This window comes from Euprymna scolopes, chromosome 33 (genome assembly GCF_053919585.1).
Source record: "Euprymna scolopes isolate OS-2025 chromosome 33, ASM5391958v1, whole genome shotgun sequence".
Taxonomy (NCBI): Eukaryota; Metazoa; Mollusca; class Cephalopoda; order Sepiida; family Sepiolidae; genus Euprymna; species Euprymna scolopes.
Genome location: NC_136514.1, coordinates 25,014,320 through 25,026,783, shown reverse-complemented (window position 1 = coordinate 25,026,783; position 12,464 = coordinate 25,014,320). Strand labels below are relative to the sequence as shown.

The 12,464-nt window shown below is 38.1% G+C and overlaps 1 protein-coding gene across 1 annotated transcript; it reads left to right on the top strand.

Annotated features, from left to right (window-relative positions):
- The first annotated feature begins 606 nt into the window (after window positions 1–606).
- LOC145257995 (protein CFDP2-like) lies at window positions 607–9,378 on the top strand. The gene is made up of 2 exons (XM_080115722.1): window positions 607–1,114; window positions 9,236–9,378. Exons 1-2 carry the CDS (start codon window positions 607–609, stop codon window positions 9,376–9,378), a joined length of 651 nt encoding a protein of 216 aa, XP_079971848.1.
- The last annotated feature ends 3,086 nt before the right edge of the window (window positions 9,379–12,464 follow it).

Here is a 12,464-nt window from a genome sequence, read left to right as displayed (position 1 = left end):
TGCCCATGAACAGGCCCCCAGCTATGGGTAAATAGTACCACTGCCTTGTGGCTATTCGTTGGTTCGATAAAGGCTAAGGGAGTAAACCCTAACAGAAAATCTGGAGTGTAGCCCCACAGGCAGACAAGTGCTGTACTCAGCCTTGTTCTGGTAGCTACTGCAGTCAATCTGGTGCAGGACGTACTGGTACTTCCATTCCTCTGGGCAACACCAGCAAGACCGGGAGGGGGATTCTGACGATTGGGCAACCCAGTCTCTCCACAGTTCTGCCCTGGCCAGCGCCCTGGAGAGAAAACTTCAGCTATGCATCTGTATAGGATTAAACAGGGGAGCGACAGTCACCGGTTATAAGCCTACAGCTCAATTCGGGTACAACTGGGCTAACGGTGGGAGAAGTTATTTAATTTCATTGGACAGCTACCGCCCGCCATAAAGCTGAGCAGCCCTCAGTCAGTAAGGTGATATCCCGCCACTGGCCACCTACCCTACTGGGTGCGTAGGGTATAGGATGATTCCAACAAGTGGCCAGTAACCATTGCACCAAACAAAACCAAAAGAAACACAAAGAACCCAACACTCAGGCTAGGGTGCTGGAATGTTCGTACTATGACGATTGGCCTATCTACCGACATACGCAACATCTCCGATATTCGAAAAACTGCCATCATTAACAACGAGCTATCGCGACTCAAAGTAGACATCGCTGCACTCCAAGAAACACGCTTAGCTGACACCGGATGCCTAAAGGAGTCGGACTATACCTTCTTCTGGCAAGGAAAACAGGAAGAGGAGGTCCGGGAACACGGTGTTGGTTTCGCAGTCAGAAACTCACTGCTTCAGAACGTACAACTCTCTGATTTAGCTACTGAGCGCCTAATCTCACTACGACTGAACACCACAGATGGAACAATTAATCTATTATGTGTGTACGCCCCAACACTCGCAGCGCCTGACGACATCAAGGAGCACTTCTACACACAGCTGGATAGCACCATCAAGGCATTTCCACAAAATGAAGACCTGATTATATTTGGGGACTTCAATGCACGTGTGGGTGGCGACAACGATGCATGGCCGAGCTGCCTTGGTAACTTTGGAGTGGGCAAATGCAATGGTAACGGCCAGCGCCTTCTAGAACTCTGTGCTTACCATGATCTCTGCATTACTAACACATTCTTTGCTGCCAGACCGCATCACAGAGTGTCCTGGAGACATCCCAGATCAGGGCGTTGGCACCAGCTAGATCTAATCATTACTAGACGAAGGTACCTCAAACATTTTCTGATGTCTAGAGCCTACCACAGTGCTGATTGTGATACAGATCATTCCCTAATATACAGTAGAGTCAAACTTCAACCCAAAGATTTCTACCACACTAAACAGGAGGGTGTTGCCCGTATTGATGTTAGTAAGACCACATACTCAGATCGCAATGCGAAATTCAACGAGATGTTAACCTCCACCTTCAAAGGAGATAACACCCGGACTGCATCTGAACAGTGGGAAACACTGAAAAATGCCATCCACTCTACAGCTCTAAAAGTATTTGGGAGGAGGACAGGTAGCAAACGCAATGACTGGTATGATGCCAACTCTGCTACCCTCAACCCTCTGATTGAGGCAAAGCGTTTGTCCTTGCTCTCATACAAGGCCAACCCATCTCCTACATCGCTGGCTGCACTGAGGCTTTCCAAAAGGGCAGTTCAAAAGGCTGTAAGAGAAGCTGCAAACAACTACCGGATGGAGCTCTCCAAGTCTATCCAGCATGCAGCTGATACAGGAAATATAAAAAATATGTATAACGGGATCAGGAGAGCTACAGGACCCATAATTAACAAAACTGCTTCACTAAATCGGGTGAACCCATACTAGACAAAGTTAAACAGCTAGACAGATGGGTTGAACACTACTCCGAGCTTTACTCCAGGGAAAACATGGTACATCAGTCCGCCCTGGATGCCATTGATCGTCTACCGCTGATGCATGAGCTCGATGAGGAGCCTTCCATAGAAGAACTATCCTGGGCAATAGACAGACTGCCATCAGGAAAAGCCTCAGGAAAGGACTATATTCCAGCAGAGGTCTTAAAAAGTGGAAAGGCTAGCCTACTTGAGCCCCTCCATAGTCTTCTGATACAGTGGTGGAGAGAAGGCTCAGTGCCTCAGGCCATGGGAGACGCAAATATCATCACTCTCTACAAACACAAAGGGGGCCGTGGTGACTGCAACAACTACCGCGGTATCTCACTCTTGAGTTTCGTTGGCAAGCTATTCGCACGTATAGTATTACTGCGACTACACGTTCTTGCCGACCGAATCTACCCAGAATCTCAATGCGGCTTTCGTTCAGAGAGATCAACAATCGATATGATCTTCTCCCTACGCCAACTGCAAGAGAAGTGCAGAGAGCAAAACCAGCCTCTGTATGTTGCCTTCATAGACCTGACCAAGGCATTCGATCTCGTGAGCAGAGATGGACTATTCAAAATTCTCCCACTGATCGGATGCCCACCAAAACTCCTCAGCATCATAAGATCCTTTCATGATGGCATGAGGGGCACTGTGCAATTTAACGGTGGCATGTCTGCTGAGTTCAGGGTGAGGAGTGGTGTCAAACAGGGTTGTGTGTTGGCCTCAACACTCTTCGGCATCTTCTTCTCCCTACTCCTGAAGCATGCTTTCAATAACACAACGGATGGTATCTGCTTGCACTCCAGGTCAGATGGTGGTCTCTTCAACATCGCCAGACTCCGCTCCAGGACAAAGACCAGGACAGTTCGGATAAGAGACATGCTGTTTGCCGATGATGCAGCTATAGCATCGCATCAGGAAGATGGTCTTCAAAGAATGATGGACAGGTTTGCTAATGCTTGCAGCCTGTTCGGTCTCACCATCAGCCAGAAGAAAACCCAAGTCATGGGACAAGCAACCGCCTCCCCACCCAGTATCATAATCCAAGGCACACCACTAGAGGTCGTACGCCAGTTTCAATATCTAGGCTCCACTGCTTCTGACACCCTCTCATTGGACGTGGAGCTAAACAAAAGGATTGGAAAGGCATCCACAACCCTCTCTAAACTAACTAAAAGAGTCTGGGAAAACAGGCACCTTACCACTTCCACCAAGATGACCGTCTACAGAGCGTGCGTCCTCAGTGTTCTACTGTATGGGAGTGAATCCTGGACTACATACTCAACACAAGAGAGGAAACTCCAGGTCTTCCATATGAGGTGTATACGTAGGATACTTGGTATCACATGGCAGGACAGAGTAAGTAATACTGATGTTCTGCAGAGAGCGGGCATCCCATCTATTTACTCCCTACTGCGTGAGCGACATCTTCGCTGGCTGGAACATGTGCGCAGGATGGATGATGGGCGCATCCCTAAAGACCTTCTCTATGGCGAGCTTGCCTCAGGCTCAAGAAAGAGGGGGCGACCCAATCTTCGCTACAGGAATGTCTGCAAGCGTGATATGAAGGCTTTCTCGGTGGACAGGAATACATGGGAAGCCTCTGCAGCTGACAGGACTGCCTGGAGGAAAATGATACGCCAGCAGATTATCATCAGCGAGAGGACCCTCCATGTTGAAAACGCTGCAAAGAGAGCTAGGAGAAGAGCGAGTGTACAGGCGGAACAGCCGGACGAAGCGGCAAATTGCATAACAACCTTCGTATGTCAAGGCTGTAGCAGACTATACAAATCAAGAATTGGTCTCTACAGTCACACAAAAGGATGCATACAGGCAACATCTTAATACGGCGCTGATCCATAGTCGTTTCGACTGACGGATGCCACACACACAACAAATATATAGTAGAGAGATAAAAACTGTGATATATATATATATATATATATATATATATATATATATATATATATAACTACTTAATTTACTCACATAAAATTAATATAAGAAAGTATAGATTTATGCGTAAACTTTAAGTATGTACTTAAAAAATGCCCAATACGTAGGTAGGGCTAGTAAGTAAGTTATAAAATATATATAGCGATTAAGCTACACTGAATATTCCGCGTTTCATTCACTCCAGGACTCTTCAGGCTTCTGAGACAATATGATATCACAATATGTGTTGTATTATACGATATATTTCTTTTGCGTTACAATTGTTTCATAACCGTTTGGATTCGCTCAAACATTGTTCTAAAATGGCTAATCTTCAGACACAAATTATAACTGCAATGCATATACAAATGCATACATACTTTCATATTTACTGATACAAGAAACGATACTCACCTTTCCATCCTTCATTTTACTGGTTCATATTGACTTTGTTATATATATATATATATATATATATATATATATATATTTACTATGTGGCACTTATTCTGAGTGCCACGGTTGCTAACACACTCTACAGAATGGCCGGTGGTGGATTTGGCCATGAGAGTAGAGATACGCAGAAATGCAATCACAGAATTCTCTTTCTAGATGTATCTTTTTTTCGTCCGGACAACATGGGTGAGCATGCGTTTTTCTGTCTCCCCGTGAACGAGAGGAGGCGACCCCCTCAGCTCTAGTAAGGTATAGTTAGTTAATAATTGTAGGACAAGTAAAATGTAAATTGTTTCTGTAATATGTATATATTTTTTGTAAAATAAATAGTTAATTATGTTTCATAAATATTATGATTGTGTCGTGTTGTGTGTTTCATTGAGTCTGCAATGAATGCCTCCATCAAACAACGAAGCGGTCCGGAGGACGAAGAAAGAAAATTCCAAGCAGAATATCCACCAGGATGAAGAGATCATCTTGAGAAAATAAAGGATCCATACCCACATCCAACATGTCAGGTATGCTTTTCTTGATACACAGACCCTAATAACTGGCCATCTTCACATCTTCCCGGAACATTTTCTACGACAATTAGTGTAACACGTAAAGCCAGTCACACGCCAGTGACCGGACCGGCGGATCGTGTTATAACTATAATTATTATTAAATACCTACAGACACTAGTGTTTCATCATTTCGGGAACCATCAGTACAGGTGTCACGATTAACACCAGTCGATAGATCGAACCCAACTACAGAAGCTATCTCTGGCTTCATTAGCAAGGACCTTATCAAATTGGTGTGTATATATATATATTCTGATGTTTCCATTTCTGAACAAAAGTAGCTTAGAAAATCGAAATTAGTAGTAATAAATGAATATAGAGTGTTCGTATTTGATAGGGAGGCTGATACAGTGAAACCGTATTGTGACAATATAGAGTGAATTAAAATAATTGTTGCATAAAATGTTGATATTCCATTAAGTTTGGGTGGGGGCATCGATGATGACTCTTACCTTTTGGGCCAGGTGTCAATGGTAATTGTCTCGTATAATCTCGCCAAAAGGAGGTTAAGCAATTAATAAATAAAATGGGTCGTAATTGTCTCAATTTATCTCGTCAAAAGTATCGTAAGAGTTATGAGACAAAAAAAAGGGGGCCGTAGAGTAAATCAAAATATACAGAAAAAAGAAAAAAAAAAGAATTTCTGTCGGAGAACAAGTAAAATTAAGGGGGTCACGTCAGAAAAGACGATCACGTAGGTGACGTCACGGCCATAATAATTAAGAAATAAATGTCATTATCATAAAGAAAAAGCGAGATGAAGTTGTTTTCTATTCTTGTCCACTTTGCGACTGAAGCATACAAAGTGTGTTGGTTCCTGGACAATGTTACACTCGGAAACAAACCGATAATACGGGTACATGTTCTTGGACGCGAATATCTAACCTAAATTATGTCATTTATCAATTTGAATCTAGTTGCAGTTCCAACTACGTAGGCAAAACCCCCCTTAGGTTTGATGGCCTCGTCCAACAACATGTACCCTGAGAAATCCTGAATGGAATCTACCGACCAACGGACATTTTGAGTAATACGTATGGTTCTGCTTTAACGGACCATTTGCTTAAAAGCCCACGATGTGCAATGAATTTCAGCGGTGACATATTTTCTATTCTAAGTCACGTTCACTCGTCATTTCATCTGAAGGTCTTGGAGACTATTCACGTCCGTTTAAAGAGACCTTCTCTCTGTAAGAAGAGGGATTATCTTTTGGGTTTGGACGTGATTAGTCTGTAAGGCGCATCTACTCTAAAGTACTATTATCATAACGATAAATTTATTTTAGTCGTTCCCCCATTTTTTGTTTCCGATAGTTTTATTTAATTTTAGTCTTTCCCCCGTTTAAATTTGTTTCCCAATACAAAAAAAAAATAAATCCTCGTTTGGCTTTGAAAAATGAGGGCGAAACCTGGTCGGCCGTTTCTACCCCGTTATCTATCTAACTTTTTTTTGTTTCACCCTCTATCGAATGTTTTCCCTCCGTCATTCTTTTTACTATGGACGCAAAAAAAAAAAAAAAAAATCTGAGTCTCGCGTTTGTAAAAATGTAACTATATATGCAAATACGAGAAATATATATCCATGGCAATTATACTGCGCAAAAATGATAATTTTTCATTTCTGATGGTAATCTACTTAGTAATGCGTGGGTGTTCGTTGCGATTGGTTTGTTTTATTAAAATGACTTTATATATATATATATATATATATATATATATATATATATATATATATATATACAATTTAAAGGAGATTAGAACAATAGTATAAAGAGCTGAGTGTATTTTAATGTAACAGTGAAATTACTAGTTTAATTAAAATACAGGAAATAGAAAGTGCTCGTTGTAATTTAGATATATAATAAGCTCGATAGTTAAATGTCCTAGAGCTAATTCAATATTAAGTAATGTGATTGATAATTTAAAATTTAAAAATCAAATTTTAATTAAATTAAAAATCAGTTTCATAAGAAGGAACAACAACAAAATCAATTATCTGTACGATCGTTTCGGAAAACAATGCTTTTTATTGTGGTATACATCAAATTATGTACAATAATTATACATAGTTTTTTGATAAGCAAGGTCTCCCCATCAGCAAATTTTGAAGGGTTTTTATTGAATTTAAAAGACACCATAAATAAACCTAGCATTAAAAGTAAGGCAGATGAATCTGAAAAATTGAAATAAAGGTCTGGATTTAAAATTTATAAGAAAATTAATATGGGTTAGAGATAGAAATAAGTAGAGAAAAAATATATTTTTGAATTTTATTTTACAAGTTTTTAAGGGGAGATAATTGTCATGTGTTATTGACTTTATTTATTATTTGTTTTACGGGTCTAAGAGAGGTAATTGGTCTAACTTAATTTATTTAAAAAAAAATATATATATAATTGTAATCTATTTTTACTAATGAGTAATTTTTAATGATTTAAGGTGGTTTATATTTATTAATAACACATGACAATTATCTCCCCTTAAAAACTTGTAAAATAAATATTCTCTCTATATATATAAACTGTAGCGTCTTTAAATCAAAAATACGCTAACGGAAACAATTTATTGCACGAGCGTCGCCCTTTTAAAATTCATCATTCAATAAAATAAAAAGCTATAGCAAACATCTAAATGACTACTTTAAACACAGTTCCTGATTTCAAAAAAAGAAAAACTAAAAGGTAACTATCTCTATATATTTTTAAATCAAATTTATTATATAAATTCAAAAATATATATTTTTTCTACTCATTTCTATCTCTAACTCATATTAATTTTCTTATAAATTTTAAATCCAAACCTTTTATTTCAATTTTTTCAGATTCATCTGCCTTACTTTTAATGCTAGGTTTATTTATGGTGTCTTTTAAATTCAATAAAAATCCTCCTAAATTTGCTGATGAGGAAACCGTGCTTACCAAAAAAACTATATATAATTGTTCTACATAACTTCATGTATACCACAATAAAAAGCACGGATTTCCGAAATGATCGTACAGATAATTGATTTTGTTGTTGTTCCTTCTTATGAAACTGATTTTTAATTTAATTAAAATTTGATTTTTAAATTTTAAAAATTTTTTTAAATTTTTAAATTATAAATCACATTACTTAATATTGAATTAGCTCTAGGACATTTAACTATCGAGCTTATTATATATCTAAATTACAACGAGCACTTTCTATTTCCTGTATTTTAATTAAACTAATAATTTCACTGTTACATTAAAATACACTTAGCTGTTTAGACTATTGTTCTAATCTCCTTTAAATTATATATATATATATATATATATATATATATATATATATATATATATATATATATATTTAGGGAACGAAGGAATTGATTAATTAGTCCGATAATTTCTTTCTTGATCATTCTGTCGCTTCCTATATATATATATATATATATATATATATATATATATATGTGTGTGTGTGTGTGTGTGTGTTTATGTGTATGTGTGTGCGCGCACATACACACACACACACACACACACACACATATATATATATATGTACATACATTTATTTATATAGGATCATAAGCGATGCATAGAATGTTACAGATAGTTTAGATGGATAGAGAGGTTGTTATGGTTATATTAGAATCTATAGGATCGATAAATTGCTAATGTAGATAAAGTTGAGAAGAAACGCGGGAAGAGATGTTTAATGTTCTCCTTACATCACGCGCTACTTCCGATTTTTTGCCACTCCCCGTACGATTACCAATGAAACCCAATACAAACGGGTGAAAAACCATCGCTTATCGAAAACTCTTACGGCTTCTTTTTTGCCTTTATAAGCTCTTGTCGCTCAAGGCAACACAAACGGGCGCTTCGGGAGAAAAACGACTATGGAATGTTTAATGGTGCGAAAATTAACTCTTACATTCAGCAGCATAGTATTTTTTGTTGTATTGTGTTCTTTGTTTTTGGAGCACACATTAACAATAACGTTTGACTTTTCCTTTAATGCAACTCCGAACTTTCTTTTGAATATTCCACACAGTATAGCTGTATATTTTATGTAGGCTTTAGACTTAACTTTCCACATAATATTAGTTACTTATATTTTCCTTACTGCTCTCCCTCGACCAAGGTCTGTACACTAATCACCCAAGTCTCTGACAGCATAGATACAGCATTTTTCCTCGATGCTAGCGCACAAGCACAAGTATTTGGTAACTTTAATGTCCACAACAGTACTTGGCTTGGATTCACTACTTACACAGACACAGCTGGAAGCATAACACATCGCTTCTCTATATTTCATTTACTATCACAGACGGCTACGTTTCCGACACATTTCCCAGATCAGCAAGATCAACATCCCTTATTTCTAGATTTATTTCTGACCACAGTTTCCGATGATTGTGTAACAGATGTCCATAGCCCACCCGGGAATGTTGATCACGCTGTGATAATGGTAGACAACGCCCTTAATTCTGTACTTAAAACTGAAGAGATATTGCTCAAAATGACAAGATATTATAACATAGCTTAATGGAAAGCCATAAGAGGTCTCACAAGAGATGCCTCATGGGGAAATATATTTTCTCTTCCCGCTGAATAGTGTACAAATGAGACCAGTGAATGGCCCGAATCGCAATTGAACCATATGTTCCCACGCGGAAATTTATTAGCAAGTCCCACTCTCTCCCACCATCTATTGTTCAATTGCAGCACGCATACCGCAAATTTAACCGATATAAGTCAAGTGAAAACAGACAGAAGTTTATAGAAGTTAGAAGTAATTATAAGAAAGAAAACACGACAGCTGAGAGAGAATCTACCGAAACAACTACAAAACGCATCGAAACACAGCAGTTAGGAACCCGTGATTTCTGGAAAATCTACAACAGTGTTGTAAACAATTGACAATCAACAATTCCCCCACTATCCAACAATCCTGAAGTTGGCTACCGAGAAAGCTAGCATGCTTGCCAGTCCGTTTTCAAAAAACTCCACATTGGACCCAGCAAACCATTCCTGCCCGGACTTTCCTTCGCAGATAGACGCCACACTGATTGATATGAAAATTACCTCTTCTCAGGTGCATGCTATCATAAAAAACAAGACACTTCAAAAGCATGTGGAGTCGGTCTTAGCCCGACTGTCCTATTAAAAACTGCTTAACTGAGGTAGCTCCATCCTCTCCGTACTTTCCAACTAATGTCTTAATGAATATTGCTTTCCTGAATACCCGAAAACTGTTTCTGTGGTATCAGTTTACATGTGGCATAAGAACTGATCCATTAAATTATCGCCCTATTAGCCTTCTCACGCTTTCCGCCAAAATATTTGAGTCCATAATAACTAAACTCTTGTCCATCGCCTTACAGCTGTTAAACATCTAACCGACCAACAATATTGATTTAGGGAAACCCGTGCCATAACAGATATTCTAACTGCAATTCTAACTGCAATCTCTGGACGTATATACCATAATCTGGACAAAGCAGAGGAGTGTAGAGCGGTGGCACTAGATGTTTCTAATGCTTTTCACATAGTGTGGCACGGTGATCTTCTAAGGAAAATCAGATAATCCAGTATCATTAAACGAAAACTTAACATAATTAAATCTTTCTTAAATAAGAGAAGAATCCAGGTTATCTTTGACGGTCGTACATCTAAACAATATGATATAAATACGGGTGTATCTCAAGGATCTATCCTTGGACCTTTATTATTCCTAATATTCACAAATGACCTTCCTCGCAAAACTGTCTCTGAGATGGGCATATTTGCTGATGACACCACGCTCTATAACAGACACGAGTAGAAAACAAATAAACACATATCCAAGGAAATGGCAGAAACACTAGAGAAATATCTCCAATCTGTTGTAAAATGGGAACAAAAATGCATGATCACATTCAATGCTGCCAAGACTAAGCTTGAATACTTCAATAATTACAAGAACACTTCTCAACCAATAATAGCTAGAGCTAAAGGCATTACCTAAAAGTACTTCTTTCAAACTCCTCGATTTTATGTTCATAGGGAACATGGGTTGGAAGAGATACATTTAGAGCATTGCTAGGGCCGCTGCGAAGAAGGTGGGCTTCCGCTACCGTGTTAGAAAGCTCATTACGTCTGAAAGTATCATGTATATCTACAAGGCCACTATTCGCCCATGTATCGAGTATTGTTGTCATATTTGGGATGTTGAATCTGCTACTAGTCTCTCCCTCTTGGACATGGTTCAAAAGAGAGTCGCCAGCCTGATATATCCTTAACTGTCATTTAAACTTCAACCTCTGTCCAATCGACGAAATGTTGCATCCCTTTGCATGTACTAGAAGTATTTTAATGGTGGATGTTCTGAAGAACTACAAGCCTAATACCCCCTCGACGTAAATGTCCCTGTCAAACTCGACAAATGGCAAAATCCCACCCCTACACAATAGAGATCCCTAGATGTAAGAAAGCCTTCTACTCTAAGAGTTTCTCCCCCAAAACTGCTAAACTATGGAACTGCCTTTCGGGTTCCTGCTTTACCAACTTTACTGATATGAGAAGTTCAATTGTAATGTTAAGAGACATCTTGCTGCTCAACTCCCTATATAGTAACCCTACAACTTATTCCACGATAATCAAAGTGGCACTGTATCTTGTTTGGCGTGAAAATAGAATTTTTAAAAAAATAGAACAGAACCTAATGTTATTTTGTAAAGTTATTTTTCTATATAGTGTCTTCAATCAAAGTTTTAAATGCAAAAGTGCAGTTTAATACTTCAATTGTGCCTTTAAAAGTAACACTCATTTCGACCGCGCCTCTGTCATATAAAGAGACGGAGTGTTGATTTTATAAATCGAACCATTAAGCTTGTGTGATAAGAAAATTTATCAAAAACACTTGTGATGTTAAGCTGTGTAAGATGTAAACTTACGGTCAAAATCGCATTTAGCTTCATTCATAATATTATTTTCATTATCAGTTATTGATACTTATCAAAGACATTCCGATAAAAAAAAAAACTTCCTGAGAACACTTCTAGGCACACAAAGTACCCTCGTATTAAATTTAATAAATATCGCCCTGTCGTTTTCGAGTCAATTGGGAACGAACTCACATACACACAGACACAGTTCCTTTTATATAATAGGATCTATCTCAAACACCCCCCCATATATATATATATATATATATATATATATATATATATATATATATATATATATGGGGGGGGTGAGATAGATGTGGCCTAATTTGGTGTAATTGAAAATTCTAATAAAAAGAGAAAATGCATGTTTCTTATATTCTTAGTACAGCAATCCACTCCAAAAAGTAAAAAAAAAAAAGGCGAAAATGAAAAAAAAAAAAAAAAAATGGCACTCTTGCAGAATTGGATCCTGATCCTCGGGATTACCGTCAATCATGGCTTGGGCTCGACCAACAATCAGTGGATAAAGCTGAACGTAGCAAAAATGTTGAAACGCTTAATGTTTTTTTTTGTTTGTTTTTGTTTTCTGTATACAAAAATGTTATTTAGTAAATAATATTTGAGTGACGGGGGGGGGGGTTACTATACACAGATTCGAAAAAGTTGTCCAAAAACAAGTAAATGAAAGCAAAGGAAAGGTAAG

Coding starts and splice junctions, on each gene's coding strand:
- LOC145257995 (XM_080115722.1), top strand. CDS start 607: ATGACGATTGGCCTATCTACCGACATACGCAACATCTCCGATATTCGA. Junction 1,115..9,235: donor TGGAGTGGGCAAATGCAATG/GTAACGGCCAGC, acceptor TTCTGACCACAG/TTTCCGATGATTGTGTAACA.